Source organism: Sabethes cyaneus, chromosome 3 (assembly GCF_943734655.1).
Source record: "Sabethes cyaneus chromosome 3, idSabCyanKW18_F2, whole genome shotgun sequence".
In the NCBI taxonomy this organism is placed as follows: domain Eukaryota; kingdom Metazoa; phylum Arthropoda; class Insecta; order Diptera; family Culicidae; genus Sabethes; species Sabethes cyaneus.
Window position 1 is genome coordinate 4394680 of NC_071355.1, and position 18138 is coordinate 4412817.

The 18138-nt window shown below is 36.2% G+C and overlaps 1 protein-coding gene across 1 annotated transcript; it reads left to right on the forward strand.

The window, feature by feature from the left end:
* Positions 1-7422: 7422 nt before the first annotated feature.
* Positions 7423-8731, forward strand: LOC128744226 (dihydroorotate dehydrogenase (quinone), mitochondrial-like). Its single transcript, XM_053841067.1, has 3 exons — positions 7423-7449; positions 7601-7902; positions 7972-8731. Exons 1-3 carry the CDS (start codon positions 7423-7425, stop codon positions 8729-8731), a joined length of 1089 nt encoding a protein of 362 aa, XP_053697042.1.
* Positions 8732-18138: the final 9407 nt, after the last annotated feature.

An 18138-nucleotide genomic window follows, 5' to 3' on the forward strand; every position in this document is an offset into this window, starting at 1 on the left:
ATAGCAAAAAATCAGAGGAGTTGTGTACAAGACACGACCGCATATATAGGTGACGCAGGACTACGTAAGTCTCTTTGTAGTGATAGTAGCATGTATTCAATCATTCAAATAATCATTAGATTCTTCATGTATACATGCTATATGCAACATATATACATGCTACATACGTTGTATGTAACATTTATCAAAGTAGTAACATTGCATACGTTCAATTCTCAAAAGATTGTGCATTTGAAAACAATTTAACAAAATCAAGAACACAAACTATTGCTTTCCTGCTACCTTACTGAAATTAAAGATTGTTTTTATTACCCATGGTTCCCCACGTTGAAGGGATTTTACCTATTCAATCCTATTTTATCAACAGCACATCTTTTCACTACACTTGTAACGAAACGGCAAGCATGCGTATTCATACAGAGTCGTATTATAACCGAACACTACAGCTGTAGTATATTTTTCCAACACAGATATCAAATTCGCCGAGGTTTAATCGTCTCGTAGTAAATAATTTGCGATCTTTTCGGACAACGAACTTGTATCATTTGTTCTGGCACTTCCCTAACACAGACATCAAATTGGACTAGGTTTAATCGCGTTCGTAAGAAATCTGTTGGCACGAGGGGGGTTTGTCACTCTTTCTGGCGTACTTCCCAAGCAATGACATCAAAATGGTCTAGGTTTAACCACGGTGTTAAGAAATCTTGTTGAAATGAGGATACTTTGTCACTTGTTTTGGCTTACTTCTCAAGCACAGATATCAAATTGGTATAGGTTTAGATCATCGCAAAGAATCTTCCAATCAATCACGAAGCGAGAATTCTGGTAAAACATAGGTTCATTATTTTCAATTTTTCAATAGTTCAACATCAAGAATTCATACTTTTCTTCATTTGGGTCAATTCTTAGAAGATTTACCAATCGATTGGTGTAAGAATATTGAAAATCGATCGGAAAATCGCTGAGCTATTAGCGCTCAAAACCTTTCATTTTTCGTGACGCTCGCATTTTTCGATTTTTTGGAATGACACCCTATCTCAAAACTTGCCGTAACACGTAGTCCTACGTCAATATAAAAATAATTTGTCAAATTACTATTAAAAAAAGTATAAATAGTAGGTATTGTCAAAATCAGCCAATCACATAGAAGCACTCTTTTGCTTCCCAGGCCCGGGACGACAATTTTATACACCTGCGGCTTCGTTTACTTCGATTCTAGAAAAAATGTAACCGAACCCTTGCCTTCCAGTAGGACAAGAATTATTCATTACCAGCTAAGCTGGACAAAATTGAAGTCCTGAAGGTAAACAACTTTTGTAAAAATTCGAAATTACCCACACACTTTGATCGATGTTATTATTTAAACATAGAACCTAGACGATTTCGATGTCCTGAAAGTAAACAAGTTTGTAAGAGTGTAAAACCATCCTTCCAATTATGCTTACTCTTCGATCGATCTAATCATTCGAACATTAACTTTAATCAAAGTTGATGTCCTGAAAGTAAACCGTTGAAAAAAAGAACGCATCTACCTCTTCTCTTCAACCGATTATATTATATTATATTCTCGTTACGTTATATCGAAGTAAAAACGAAATTTATTCCTATTCGAAAGAAATAGATTGCAAATGACAGGGAACCCTTAGAAAACCGCTAACTTTCAAATTTCACGATAGTTGGTCTTATAGTTTGGAAGATTCGTTAAGAAATGAGAAAAAGCGAAGAGTGTGTAAAGATTTTGTTAATTGATATTTGTAAATCTAAATAACGAAATTGTCTCATAATTTACAACGTTTAAGAAATAGAAATAATTTTCGCACAGTAGCAATGCGAGGTCATACCATAATGAAAGTTAACACTGTTGTTTTTATTAATTTTAAACAATTACGTTATATCGATGTTACTTTGAATCGAGGTTACTTTGTATCGAGGTATTACTGTACTATAAAAATATATTCGTGTATGGTATTGTATAAAAACGTGATGGAATTTTTCATGTGACATGAGGCACCAATTTTCAGTGTTTGTTTAAAGACTAGCCATGAAATTCTTAACAAGTTTTTGATTTAATTGCTGTAAAGTAAAAATATATGAAAAGCAGAGAAAAAACCTGATTTAATCCACCCAGTGGTGAAAGGAACCTTTGTTATACAGTCTTACTTGCAATTTGAGATAGAAATCGACACGTTTGGTTTACATGAAATTTTTGGAAATTGAATAAGTTTACAAAATTTGAAACAAATAGAAGCACTTATAAATTTTGATAGTTTCTTTTCTCATGAAATTGCTGAGTAAGTTGTTACTAATGAGGGTAAGTGCAAGTAAAAGTAAGTTGTAAGATGAAATATTATTCTTTAACATATACATTGCGTAGTAAAGGCCTAGTTAATAGGTTTTTGAACTATGCATAATTTCCTGTAACGCCATTCTATTTGATTCACAACAATAAAGTTTTCTTGAATAAATTTCATCAATTTTTATGAACCTTCGGTTACTCACGTGGTTGTATTTTGTACACCATATGTAGGTTTTTGAATGCCATATTGTTATATAGTTACAAATCGTATATTACGTATATACTAACGTATATTCTTCAATAAACTTGTTATGAGCAAAATGTCAGAATTATTCAATGCATTAATACTTTAAATTGTTGGGAAAATTGATCAGCATAAACTGACATCACAGAAATGAAGCAATCAGCATATGAGGTGTACCGGAATTGGCCTGGAATTTTCTCTCGTTTCTTCATATGGAAAAATGGTGTCTGTATGCATCAAAACAATCAGCAATAATGTAAAATGTTTAAAATGTATCCGTCTGTTGCTAGTCGAGTAATTCGGGGTCAAAATCAGGGTATTTTTTATAATCAAAGTTCTACAGTTCGTAAACAAGCAAACATAGAGGTATACTATATTCAGCAAAGTTGTGTATTTTTATTATTTATACAACTTTGTAATACATGAAAAAGTCATACAACAATTACAAAAAGAGCTAAAATAGAAAAACTGATTTTTCAAATTCATATACAATAAATAAGATCTCTTCGTTGAAGAGATAGAAGGTTACTGTCTTCAGCAAAATTTCTTATAATAATATGCTCTAAAACTTTGCAGAACACATCAATGTGTTTTATTGAAACTGAAGGAAAATAATTTTTTTATTTCACTTTTAGGGGGATTAATCAAAATTAAAATTCTACCAGACGATAGAGCTTTCAATTTTAAGAAATTCTTCCAAAGGTTCGATAAACTTAAAACGAAGTTTTCCTAGTCAAAACTCTAGTGCGCACGTTTTCTTTGGTTTTGGGCTATTGTGCGTGCGAGTAACTGTGTTATAAAAGTTGGCGCGAGTGTTCGAGGGTTACCAATTGTTATGAAATTTTGCATATATATTCGTAGTGTGAAAACCTCTCGTTTGATATTAAAATAATTGAAATTAGGTTATTTTTCTTGGTTAAAATCATTATAAATTATTGTTAATTTTGGTGTGGTGTATTGAATTACTCATAACTTTCAAATTAAACATCTAATCAAAAAACCATTCAATAGTGATCTATCCGGCTATATTACCTGCCAAATGAAACTAATAGCACGTAAATCGGTTTGGCCATCTCTGAGAAACAGGTGAACCTTGTCAAAACTGGTTTTTTAAGCATAACTTTTAAACCACTTGTTTGTTTTCAATAAAAATTGGCGTGAAGTTTAGCAATAGTAAGAGCTTTTATTTGGTACTAAGGTCGATGAAATCGGTTATGTGGTCCCGGAGAAAACCGTGTCACGTAATTTTCACATTTTTGCTTATAACTTTTAAACTAAAAGTCAGACCACGAAACCATTTAATAGTGATATACTAGGTAAAAATACCTTTCAAATAAAAGTTATAGCAGACGAATCGGTTAAGCCATCTCCGAGAAATAGGCGACTGAAAATTGAAGCGCACACACATACACACACACACAGACATTGCTCATTCGTCGAACCTGATCGATTGGTATATGTGACACGGCCCTCCGGGCCTCAGATCGACTTCGTGTTTTTCGACCAATTCCTAAACCTTTGTTATATAGTATAACAAAGGTAAAAAGCCACGAAAAACCTCCAATGTCCTTAGAACGGTAGTAATAATTGAAAATCTTCCAGCCTGCGTGATTTTAACTAGCATTTACATGATAGTTGAAAGACAAGCATACATCAAAGGATATGCCATAATAAAATGGTGTTGTCAACTATTTTCGAATAAATTGATAAGAGTGAATTAGTGAGAGTAGTGATAAGAGTGAAAGAGTGAATTTTGAATAACCCAGATCAATTGATTATTATTTACTGTTTAGCCAAAAGTTTTGCGTTTAATGACAAATATTTTATGCTTTGAATAAGTTGTTTTTAATCCAATACACGTATATCGATTGTTAACTGGTGTGCTAGCTACAAGCTACTCAAAAATCTACAAAATATGGTATTACCGCCAATCACCAAAAGATGTGTGATTGTGACTTGGTGATTTAATTCTTTATAGAAATAAATTGGAAGAAACTGATATACATTTGATACATGCATTTGGAAAATTTAATCTCGACATCATCTAACAAAGTTATAAACTTGCGTAACAAACTGTGGAAGCTTTGAAGAATGTCCAGTGTTATCGAATTGCATCTGCATTCGTAGTTCTACGTTAGCGCAGCGTACGTGCCCTTAGGCACAGACCTTCATACTTTTTAGGTATATATTTTCAAATATCTTTCGGCTTTTACTGTCTCAACGACACCGGGAGTGCCAATATGTGTGGCGTTGATCTAAAAAGTCAGTTGTGCTTCCCCAAAAATAGTCCACAACATCAATAAGCGTGTCCAGACCCGACCTTCTAGAAGAATGTTTTGGTCTGCAAAACGGAGTAATCGTATTACGGCAAATCTATTATTACTTATCGCGAAAACATCACCCGATTCGGTTGAAAACTGCCGGACTGTCCGGTGCAATTGGATTTAAAATCAAAAGGCAAATTGGACTAGCAATTAGACTTCGAACTGGAATTGGAAATCAGAGTTTAAATTTGACTTGACATAGGATATTAAATTAGACATGAATTTGTACTAATTTAGGCTTGAAGCTTTACTTCATATGGAACTGAAATTTGGGACTCACATTGAGAGTAACTTGGACTGGAAGTTTTACTTGGAATTAGATATGAAATCGTACTTGAAGCAGAATTAGAAGGTGTTATTTACCTAATATTTAACTGGAAATTTCATTTGAATTTAAGCTCGAAATGGAACTTAAAATTTGAGTTCAAATTGAACATAAATTGGATTTGAATTAGAATTCGAATTCTACTTCAAATTGGACTTGGTTTGAGACGTTAAATTTGACTTGAAATACACCCTCAAATTAGACTTGAATTTGGACTCATTTAAATTGGAAGTTTCACTTCAAACTGCACATTGATATAAAGTTTTACTTGAAATTACCTTTTCCTTTTTTACTGTTTGTTCCTTTTTTCTCTTTTTCTATATCGTTTTCTTGGTTTTTGCTCACTTTCCTTCCGTTTTTCCCCTTTTCCTTTCGTCTTCTTTTTTTCTGTCCCGTGTTTCTTAGCTTCCTGTCCCATTTTTTCTTATTTTCAGTTCTCATGTTTTTCACTCATGTTTTGTTATTCTCTTATTCCTACATTTTTAGTATCTTTCCCTTTTTTTCGTTTCCAGTTTTCATCCTCTCCTAAACCCCTTTTATCTACCTACATTCTCGTTTTTCATCTTCGTCTGTCCCGTTTTTCCTCGCTGATTCTGATTTAGGCTCCCTTTTTCCGTTTCCTCTTCGGTTTTTCCTATTTCATCTACCGCTTTTCGGCTTTCTATCTTCCGTTTTGCCTTTTTCTTTAATCCGTTTTTCTTGTTTTTTCTTTCTTCTTTCTCTGTCTAACTTTTTGTCTTTTTGACCTCATTTTCTTAGTTTCCTCTGTCATTTTCCTTTCGGTTTCTCTTATTTTCTGTTCAGTATTACATTTCTTGTTTCGTTTCCTTTTTTTTTCTTTCACTTTTACTTTTTCCCGATGTTTTCTCTTTCACTATTTCCGTTTTTTCGCCCTTTTCCAATTCCCTGATTTTCCTCTATTTTGTTATTCGTCTTTTTTCTTTCGTTTTTCTTTATTTTCAGGTCCGTTTTTCCAGTATAATCAATATATATAGAATGCCAGTGTCGCTGCAGTGCGCGTGGTGAACATCATACATATTCAGATAATGTATTTACATTATATATGCATATGTGTGTGTGCCTGAGATGCATCAAAAGGGGAATCTCACTGTCAAACTTTGACAACCAGTTTGAAATTTTGAATATGGCTGCCAAGTAATGTGATCTGATTGTAAACTTCACTTGCTTCAAATTTCTGAAAAAATCGGTGCAGAAGGGCGCAGTTGTGGGATTCTATTCATCCGGACGATTCTACTGTTTTTCCTCTTCTCTCTTCTTGTTTTTTATCAGTTTCGGTCCAATTTCGACTTTTTTCGATTCCAATGTGCCCGGTCAACACTGAATGTAACACAATGTTGCTGTTATGTAACACAGAAGCAACATTGTAATGTAACAAAGTTATCAAAATTTGACGTAACATTTAAATAAAAAAAATGGTAGCATTGTTACGTTAAAATGTTACCTGTAGGTTATGTAACAATAACATTAAGTTTTTAATGTAACAAACTTAATGTTATTGTTACGTAACCTACAGGTAACATTTTAGCATAACAAAGCTGCCATTTTTTTATTTAAATGTTACGTCAAATTTTGATAACTTTGTAACATTACAATGTTATTTCTGTGTTACTTAACAGTAACATCATGTTACTTTCAGTATTGAACACCGTGTGTTCACCACAGAGGTGGTGGACAAAAGGAGACTGCAAACCCCCCTTATAAAGCTAATGACATGGGTTGGGTTATTTTTAGACACAAATTGTGCCTCTTCCTTCGTCTACTGTAGAACCATCGACCGGAAAGTTTAATCTAACTTTGTTTTTACTGGCGGGACGACGACACTATGCAGGCCCTTGCGACTTCCAAGACACTGCGTGTGACGTTTGATACTTACCGAATGAAACTGGTACTGGTATATCGATACTTAATATTTTTTTAAAAGTTTTTTGAGAAAGGAGGAGAACGAGTTGAAAGGAAGGGGGGGGGGGGTAATAGGTAGCTACGCTTAACAAGTTGTCGTTGTGGCTTCTATCTTTTGTCCAATGCTTGTTAAGCGACAACGACAACTTGTTAAGCGTAGCTACATGTAACCCCCCCTTCCTTCCTTTCCACTCTTTCCGCTTCTTTCCCAAAAAATTTTCATTACTTTCCCCTACCGTCCCTCCATCTATGTAAAAACCATCGTTTCAAAAAAATATTAATATTAATGCCTGACCGCATTTCAAGGTCAATCATGAATGCAGTTCGCGCCGCTCTAACGGTAAGTGATCCGATAACATAACCCTTATTGTTTTCAATAGTTGTCCCATGCATGTTTGCTTCTGACAGGATAAGCTGCGCTCTCTATTGAAGGTAACAGCGCTCGGAGCAGCAACCTTTAGCTTCACCTGCCTGTACAAGGGAAATGAAAGGTTCTACGAAAACATTTTCATGCCGACCGTTCGGCTCGTCTGGCGGTGTTCGGCCTGAAGCTGGGATTGATTCGACCCGGATATCAAGATCCGGACATTCTGCGCACCCAGCTGATGAATATGGTTCTGCGCAATCCGGTCGGTATCGCTGCCGGTTTTGACAAACACGGCGAAGCGGTCTGTGGACTGCATCTGCTTGGGTTCGGCTTTGTGGAGGTCGGATCGGTTACGCCCCAGCCGCAGCCGGGACACTCGAGACCGCGAGTGTTTCGGCTGTATGAGGATAAGGCGATTGTCAATAGGTATGTGTGTGGACTGAACGTGTTCTGTTATAATGGAAACATTGTTTCATATTACCAAATTTTTTTCAGGTACGGATTTAATAGTGATGGCCACAAAGTGGTCTACGAGCGGCTGAAAGAAGCTCGCCAAAAGTGTGGCGAAGATGTTGTGTTAGGAATAAATTTAGGAAAAAATAAGCTTTCTAAGGATGCGATCCGCGATTACGTGAAAGGAGTGAAACGATTTAGTGGCTTAGCTGATTATCTCGTTATCAATATAAGTAGCCCGAATACGCCCGGTTTGAGGACTATGCAAAACAAAAGTACGCTTTTCGTATTGTTGAGTGAAGTCCTGAAGGTACGGAGTTCCCTGCCGCTGGCAGAACAAAGACCTATTATGGTGAAACTGGCACCGGACTTGTCCGATGAAGACATCCAGGAGATAGTCACAGTTGTATGCAGCAAAGCATGTGCCGTCGACGGACTAATCGTATCGAATACAACCATCGAAAGGCCATCTAGTCTGAAGAGCATCAATGCCGGCCAGCTGGGCGGCTTGAGTGGGCAGCCATTGTTCCAAAGATCTACCCAACTGGTGGCCAAGGTGTACAAATGGACCGAGGGAAAAATTCCCATCATCGGCGTTGGAGGGATTTTCAGCGGTCGCGATGCGTACAATAAAATTCTGGCCGGTGCCAGCGCGGTTCAACTATATACGGCGTTTATTTACCATGGACCACCGATTGTGATACGAGTCAAACAGGAGCTTGAGGAGCTACTGAAAGCGGACGGGTACGACAGCGTGCAGCAAGCCGTCGGCAAGGGCGTAGATCAGATCTTACAAAGTTGATGATTGGTTCTAAGAAGAAAGATTTTTAACGTAGAACTACGTTTTTGTTTTCTATTCTATATTGGGGTGCACTTTAGAAATTCGAGAAATATGCATGTAACGAAAAGTGGTTATGGTTTGCGCGCATAACTCAGCCATTTTTCAATGGATTTTCGAGATATTTGCATCAATCGATCAGTAATTTTTCTAAAAATTGATAAATATAGCAAATATAAAAATAATTTGTCAAATTACTATTAAAAAAAGTATAAATAGTAGGTATTGTCAAAATCAGCCAATCACATAGAAGCACTCTTTTGCTTCCCAGGCCCGGGACGACAATTTTATACACCTGCGGCTTCGTTTACTTCGATTCTAGAAAAAATGTAACCGAACCCTTGCCTTCCAGTAGGACAAGAATTATTCATTACCAGCTAAGCTGGACAAAATTGAAGTCCTGAAGGTAAACAACTTTTGTAAAAATTCGAAACTACCCACACACTTTGATCGATGTTATTATTTAAACATAGAACCTAGACGAATTCGATGTCCTGAAAGTAAACAAGTTTGTAAGAGTGTAAAACCATCCTTCCAATTATGCTTACTCTTCGATCGATCTAATCATTCGAACATTAACTTTAATCAAAGTTGATGTCCTGAAAGTAAACCGTTGAAAAAAAGAACGCATCTACCTCTTCTCTTCAACCGATTATATTATATTACTAGCTGACCCGACAAACTTCGTATTGCCACAAATTAACCTGTGTTGTACATAAATCATGAATCTCGGATGATCTTTGTCACAATCTCGAGTTTTGCAAGCCCCCCAGTGGGCGGCGCTACCGACGGCGGGTCACCGGCAACACTCGCGACCGTCTCGTCCTGAATGATCTAGTGTTACTATAGATAGTTTTTGTGGTCTTGTATTGACTAATGTTTTATGGAAGAGTCTCGAATTTGTCGAGTTCGATTAGTTTTTGAGTTTCGCAAAAATTTCTGTTTTATTTGTATGAGAGTCCACATCCCCCTACCACAGGGGTGAGAGGTCTCTAACTATCGTAAAATAAATTCAAGACTCCAAAATCTCCCACATGCCAAATTTGGTTCCATTTGCTTGATTAGTTCTCGAGTTTTGAGGAAATTTGTATTTCATTTGGTTGAAGCCCCCCTCTTAGAAGAGGAAGGGGCAGGGATACCAGATTTGCAGATTTATCTGCAAATTGCAGATTTTTAGAGCGGTCTTGCAGTTCATTATAAATTTGCAGATATTTGCAGTTTTTCTGACTTTTATTGATTTGGTGCAGATTTTTGTTCGAAGCTCTTTCAACTTTCACAGACTTCCTAAAAAAGTGTGCAGATTTTCGCAGATTATTTTTAAACCAGAAAATTCGAGTAGCCAGAAAACTGCTCGATTTTTTCGGTTTTCGAGCTGTTGCAGACATCTTTTTTAGAAAATATGGCATCTCTGGCAAGGGGTCTCAGTATATCATAGAAAAAATTCCTGGCTTCTAAAACCCCCACATGCCAAATTTGGTTCCATTTGCTTGATTAGTTCTCGAGTTTTGAGGAAATTTGTGTATCATTAGTATAGGAGCCCCCCCTCTTACGCCCTCCATGAAATTGCTCTCTAATACAATCTAATCATAATCATAAAATTGCTGGTCATTTTATCTATCCAACGACATATAAATTGCTCAGTTTCGTTCAGTAATTAAGTAGTTATTACCATTTGAAATCTTTCATTCAAACGTTACACTTCTATTTTCGTTTTCACAAAGTGCTACCCAGTCCCAGCATATTAAACAAAGACGTAGTCCTACGTCAAAAAATTTTGTCTCCAAAAACACCCACGTGCCAAATTTGGTTCCATTTGCTTGATTAGTTCTCGAGTTATGAGGAAATTTGTATTTCGTTTGTATAGGAGCCCCCCCTCTTAAAGTTGGGAGGGGTCCTAATTCACCATAGAAAATATTCTTGCCCTCGAAAACATTCACATGCCAAATTTGGTTCCATTTGCTTGATTAATTCTCGAGTTATGAGGAAATTTGCATTTCATTTGTATAGGAGCCCCCCTTCCTAAAGTGGGGAGGGGTCCCAATTCATCATAGAAAAAAATGTCTGAAAATGAAAACTTTCACATGCCAAATTTGGTTCCATTTGCTTGATTAATTCTCGAGTAATGAGAAAATTTGTATTTCGTTTGTATAGGAGCCCCCCCTCTTAAAGTGGGGAGGGGTCCTTATTCACCATAGAAAATATTTTTGCCCTCGAAAACTTTCACATGCCAAATTTGGTTCCATTTGCTTAATTACTTCTCGAGTTATGAGGAAAATTGTGTTTCTATGGTACAGGAGCCCCCCCCCCTCTTAAAGTGGGGTGGGGTCCTAATTTACTATTGAAAATATTCTTGCCCTCGAAAACCTTCACATGCCAAATTTGGTTCCATTTGCTTGATTAGTTCTCGAGTTATGAGGAAATTTGTATGGAAGCCCCCCCTTTTAAAGAGGAGAGGAGTTGTAATTCCCCTTATAAAGAGGGGAGGGGTCTCAATTTACCATAGAATAAATTCTTGTCACCGAAAACACCCACATGCCAAATTTTGTTCTATTTGCTTGATTAGTTGTCGAATTATGCAGAAATTTGTGTTTCATTTATATGGGAGCCCCCCCTCTTAGTGGGGGGAGGGGTTTCTAACCATCACTAAAACCTTTCCTGGCCCCAAAAAACCTCTACATGCATATTTTCATGCCGATTGGTTCAGTAGTTTTCGATTCTATAAGGAACATACGGACAGACAGACAGACAGAAATCCTTATTTATAGGTATAGATATTCTCGTTACGTTATATCGAAGTAAAAACGAAATTTATTCCTATTCGAAAGAAATAGATTGCAAATGACAGGGAACCCTTAGAAAACCGCTAACTTTCAAATTTCACGATAGTTGGTCTTATAGTTTGGAAGATTCGTTAAGAAATGAGAAAAAGCGAAGAGTGTGTAAAGATTTTGTTAATTGATATTTGTAAATCTAAATAACGAAATTGTCTCATAATTTACAACGTTTAAGAAATAGAAATAATTTTCGCACAGTAGCAATGCGAGGTCATACCATAATGAAAGTTAACACTGTTGTTTTTATTAATTTTAAACAATTACGTTATATCGATGTTACTTTGAATCGAGGTTACTTTGTATCGAGGTATTACTGTACTATAAAAATATATTCTTGTATGATCTTGTATAAAAACGTGATGGAATTTTTCATGTGACATGAGGCACCAATTTTCAGTGTTTGTTTAAAGACTAGACATGAATTTCTTAACAAGTTTTTGATTTAATTGCTGTAAAGTAAAAATATATGAAAAGCAGAGAAAACAAGTATAAGGGTCCATGCCTAGTGGCACGGGCGCAGGCTTGAAGTAGGACTACGAATGTAGAGCAATTCGTCTCCCAATGCCAAATCCGGTGATTTTTGTACGAATTTCATATAGGGTAATTGATCTTGAATGGACCTATTTAGCGCTTTTTAACACCACCACTCGCACTCCTGCTCAATTTACTCGTCATTTATAAATAATATGTGGTGATGTTACTATTTGTTGGAAAGTACCACCTTTTTTCTACATTATCAGTACTTTAAAAATGTATAATTGATGAAACTTTTATTAAATATATCGTTTTTTGCCAAAGCCTTTTTTTTATCTTGAATGGACCCAACATGATCTTGAATTGGACCTATTTTTGATTTTGAAATGGACCTAAATTTGGATTGTTATAGTTTCTTCCATGTAAATGAACAAAATAATAACAAAGAATTTTTTTTAATAGTACAACTATACTACTGTTATTTATTAATAGGAAACAAGGTTGAACAGCTTTTACCTTTCTTATACTCTGTTAGAAAGGTATGAAAGTCGGTTGAAAAATTTGAAATCAGTCACAGTCGCCGAGGGTCTTATTTTTATGTCAGCCCAACAATTGAACAATGTTTCAGTGACTTGATATGCGCTATGTATGTATCTGTGTGTGACATTTGTATATTGGGAATTTATTATTACCTGTTGTTCAGATATAGTTGATATAGTAACGATTTCTACGTCATAAAAAAATTATGTCGCCTATTAGTTTCAAAAATTTAAACCATTCATTAAAAATATGTAATATAACTTACATTAAACGTAGTTTATCAAGTACAGTGGGGTTCGAGTTTTTATTTAGTGACTACATTAATATTTATTTTGAAACGATGATTCTACAATTGATGAAGGGACGGTAAGGGAAAGTAATGAAGGATTTTTTTTTTTTTTTTTTTTTCCGGGAATGAAGGGGAAGGGTGGAAAGGAAGGGGGGGGGGGTAATAGGTAGCTATGGTTAACAAGTTGTCGTTGTGACTCCTATCTTTTGTCCAATGCTGGAAGGTGCATGGGTCGAACCAAGCTGTAATCAGAGATTACAGCTGATTACAGCTTGGTTCGACCCATGCACCTTCCAGCATTGGACAAAAGATAGGAGTCACAACGACAACTTGTTAACCATAGCTACCTATTACCCCCCCCCCTTCCTTTCCACCCTTCCCCTTCATTCCCGAAAAAAAAAAAAAAAAAAAAAAAAAAATCCTTCTTCATTACTTTCCCTTACCGTCCTTTCATCAATTGTAGAATCATCGTTTCAAAATAAATATTAATATATGCCTGACCGCATTTCAAGGTCATGACTAAAGTCACGAGTTTGGTCAATAGTGACTACATATTTCGAAAGGTCAGACTTTTACTGACGTAGGACTACGTATTACTGCAAAGTATCTAAAGGTTTGCCACAGCCTCTGTCGAACATTTTGAATATAAAACCGTTGCAATCGTGAAAAATTCGTTAATTAGTGGTAATTATTCAATTTTTGACACATTTATATGCAATTTTTTCAGTTAAAAAATGGTCTAGATTTTGCCACGGTTTCGATTTTGGCAACATAGGCGACACGCATTTGTTGTCAAATTCGAAAGCATACTGTAAATGGTGCTTGCAAAAATTAGACTTGGTAATTCTACTAGGTTTAAAGGTAAGGTTAGATACTAGGTTTTAATTTTAAATGATAGTCGATGAAGAACTGTACCAGATAGAAAATAGGTGAACCATCCTATTTTCTATCTGGTACAGTTGAATATTTTAGATCTCAGGGTCACTCAATTTCGGTGGACAAGGAGATATTAATTTTCTTACAAGTCTGAGGGGAGAGGTGCTTAAAGAAAACTTTACATCCCCTAAGAAAAAAAATCAGAGGGTTTGTGTATAAGATGCGACCACGGATGACGTAGTACAACGTTAGTCGGGTTGCATGATTTTGAATATTTTACTAAACTGATTTTTAATCTATCTGTCAATCGATCAAAAGGTGATGTGAAGTCAACCTGCTTACTTATCGGCGGAATATAAGGTCTTTGCAAAATATTTTTTAAGTTTTTGTCACCCCAAGTTTTTGTCAAAGGGGGGGGGGGGGGCCTTTGGAAATTGGCTTGAAAAATCGGGGGGCTAAAAAAAATTTGTAGGCTATGAGTATAAAATCAATTGTCCGTGTGCTCTACAGCCTGAAAAACTCGAAAAATGAGTATACTTAACACTTCTAGCACGAAACTGAAATGGAAATTCGAATTCGGAGTTTCCGAAAATCGTCCAAAAAAATTCTCTCGTTTTTGTCTTCTTTTCGTACATTTTTGCATGGAAAATAATAACGTATATATTAAAAGCAAGAACAGATTTGGTTTTCACGCTTAAACTTTAAATAAAAATGCTTAAAACCCATGTTTTTTGCTCGATTAAAAAATTTACTTTGTTCCCCCCCTTCAGTGGCCCAACACCGGAAGGACAAAAACTTTATAAAATATTTGTAATGGCCTAATTTTACTTCATTCTGAGCCTCATAATTATTTTAACTAAACTATTTAGAAAATTATCAAATACAATATTATTTTTTTAGGCATATCCAGTTCGAAAATGGTCCAGATATTGATCTAAATTTTATATTTTTTGCACCATATCATTATCCAGGCCTTTACCTAATTTCTAAATACGCACAGATGACGCACAGATGATTTTATTGCCAAACCGGATAGTTTTGTAGGATGGTTGGGCATCACAAAGTTTCACGAGGGTGAGGAAGTTGACGTTCTTAACCATCAGAAGTGGCTGCTCCTTTTTACTCAGACGAGTCTGATTTTGTGACTACAGGATCCGGTTGAATTTTATTGGCCTTAGGGTTTTCGGTCAGCGCGCTAAAGGTGTTTTGAAGCTTTGGTATATGCTTGATTAACGTGTTTAAACTATTTCTCATCTAAGTTTTGTCAAAACTTAAACTTACAGCAAAACTTTTTGCTGTATTTATATGGAAAATACAAGACGTTATTTGTCCAAAATTTTGATTCCAACCATTTTTACGATGTTGCCTGTAGATAGTTAAGCAGGGATAACCACTTTAAATAGAGTTTGGAATATTAGCTTCGTAACTCAATTCGAAGTTCCAATATTAGAGTTTCCTATACAATAAAGCTATATACAAATCTTCAGAATTGTATGCTCAAATAGCATGTTTCATTCTTCTGAGCATTACTTTTAATGATACAAGAATTGTCCCGTTTAGCATAATTTGGGATTTTTTTTTACATAAGGCGAACAAATTGGGAAAATTTTGCTCTACTTATATAGATTACTTATATAGATTATATAGATTACACTTTTGCTTCGTGCTAAAACAAATACGTAAAATCCAATTGAAAAATTTAAGTGTAACAAGTTTTGTGCTAAATGCCAATGACGCAAAAATAGCTCTTTTTTAAGGGACATAGTACCTTTTACACCATATTTTTTGCCTAATTTCAAATATTTTTTCTCGATAACGCGAAAGGCAAATTGAATCGGGTTTTTTGCATTCGAAACATTGCATTTTATACTAATACTAGCTGACCCGACAAACTTCGTATTGCCACAAATTAACCTGTGTTGTACATAAATCATGAATCTCGGATGATCTTTATCACTTCTCGAGTTTTGCAAGTCCCCCAGTGGGCGGCGCTTCCGACGGCGGGTCACCGGCAACACTCGCGACCGGCTCGTCCTGAATGATCTAGTGTTACTATAGATAGTTTTTGTGGTCTTGTTATTGATTAATGTTTTATGGAAGAGTCTCGAATTTCTCGAGTTGGATTAGTTTTTGAGTTTCGCCAAAATTTCTGTTTTATTTGTATGAAAGTCCATATCCCCCTACCACAGGGGTGAGAGATCTCTAACTATCATAAAATAAATTCAAGACTCAAAAATCTCCTACATGCTAAATTTGGTTCCATTTGCTTGATTAGTACTCAAATTATAAGGAAATTTGTATTTCATTTGTATGGAAGCCCACCCTCTTAAAAGGGAAAGGGGTCGTAATACACCACAGAAAAAAAATTCTGCCATCTAAAACTCTCACATGCCAAATTTGGTTCCATTTACTTGATTAGTTCTAAAGTTATGAACAAATTTGTATTTCGTTTGAATGGGAGCCCCCCCCCTCCTAAAAAGGTAAGAAGTCCTAATTCATCATGAGAAAAATGGTTGCCTCCAAAAACACCCACATGCCAAATGTTGTTCTATTTGCTTGATTAGTTCTCGAGTTAGGAGGAAATTTGTATTTCATTTGTACAGGAGCCCCCCCTCTTAGAGTGGGGAGGGGTCCTAATTCACCGTAGAAAATTTTCTTGCCCTCGAAAACCTTCACATGCCAAAGTTGGTTCCATTTGCTTGATTAGTTCTCGAGTTATGGGGAAATTTGTATTTCATTTGTACAGGAGCCCCCCTCCTAAAGTGGGGAGTGGTCCCAATTCATCATTGAAAAAAAAATTGTCTCCAAAAACACACACATGCCAAATTTGGTTCAATTCGCTTGATTAGTTATCGAGTTATGAGGAAATTTGTATTTCATTTGTACAGGAGCCCCTCCTCTTAAAGTGGGGAGGGGTCCTAATTCACCATAGAAAATTTTCTTGCTCTCGAAAACCTTCACATGCCAAATTTGGTTGCATTTGCTTGATTAGTTCTCGAGTTATGAGGAAATTTGTATGGAAGTCCCCCCTCTTAAAGGGGAGAGGAGTTATAATTCCTCTTATAAAGAGGGGAGGGGTCTCAATTCACCATAGAATAAATTCTTGTCACCAAAAAAAACACCCACATGCCAAATGTTGTTCTATTTGCTTGATTAGTTCTCGAGTTAGGAGGAAATTTGTATTTCATTTGTACAGGAGCCCCCCCTCTTAGAGTGGGGAGGGGTCCTAATTCACCGTAGAAAATTTTCTTGCCCTCGAAAACCTTCACATGCCAAAGTTGGTTCCTTTGGCTTGATTAGTTCTCGAGTTATGAGGAAATTTGTATGGCAGCCCCCCCTCTTAAAGGAGAGAGGAGTTACAATTCCTCTTATAAAGAGGGAGGGGTCTCAATTTACCATAGAATAAATTCTTGTCACCGAAAACACCCACATGCCAAATTTGGTTCTATTTGCTTGATTAGTTCTCGAGTTATAAGGAAATTTGTATTTCGTTTGTATAGGAGCCCCCCCCCCCCCTCTTAAAGTGGGGAGGGGTCCCAATTCATCATAGAAAAAAATTTTGTCGAATGATTGGGATTTTGGCCGTTCAGTCATTAAATTTTAGTAGACGTTATATTTGCCTTTTTACGCCAACGTTTCGACCCGGATTTGGATCTTCATCAGGGCTTCTACGATGGATGCCAGTTATTTCGAATTCCGACAACAGTACTTTCAGCAGCTTAGTGGAACCGCAATGGGTAACCCTTTGTCGCCCATTCTAGCAGATTGGGTTATGAACATGCTAATTGATAAGGTTTTAAAAAATGTTAATATTTCCATACCGGTTGTAAAGAAATATGTAGATGATCTATTCCTACTAATACCAACGAAAGAGATACAAAATGTGCTTAATACTTTCAACAGTTACCACCCGAAATTACAGTTTACTATCGAGGTAGAAATAGATAGGAGGTTACCATTCTTGGACATGCTGATCATTCGAAATATGGATCAGACATTCGGTACGGAATGGTACAAAAAACCTATAGCTTCAGGACGATTTATAAATTACCACTCAATGCATCCAATGTACCAAAAAATAAACACAGCATGCAATTTAGTATCCAGAGTAAATAGACTAACAACAACTGTTCCGTCTCCAGCCGAAAATAACCCGCACCCAGCAGCATACACTGTTAGCATCGCACAATACACACTGTCATCATCCCGCAGCTATAAAAGCAGCCCACCCAGAGAAAATCATTTCATTCCGTTTTCAATCATCCAGCCGTTCACTTCGCAGCAGTAGCAATAAGCCGAAGAAGTAGAATAAACTTTTGTTAGCATAGCAGCCGGTGTTTGTTTGGTTCACCGTCCAC

Excerpts from the sequence above, each read along its gene's own strand:
- LOC128744226 (XM_053841067.1), top strand. The coding sequence starts at position 7,423 with ATGAATGCAGTTCGCGCCGCTCTAACG. Across the intron at positions 7,450-7,600 it reads CAGTTCGCGCCGCTCTAACG|GTTCTACGAAAACATTTTCA; the intron begins GTAAGTGATCCG and ends GGGAAATGAAAG. Across the intron at positions 7,903-7,971 it reads GATAAGGCGATTGTCAATAG|GTACGGATTTAATAGTGATG; the intron begins GTATGTGTGTGG and ends AATTTTTTTCAG.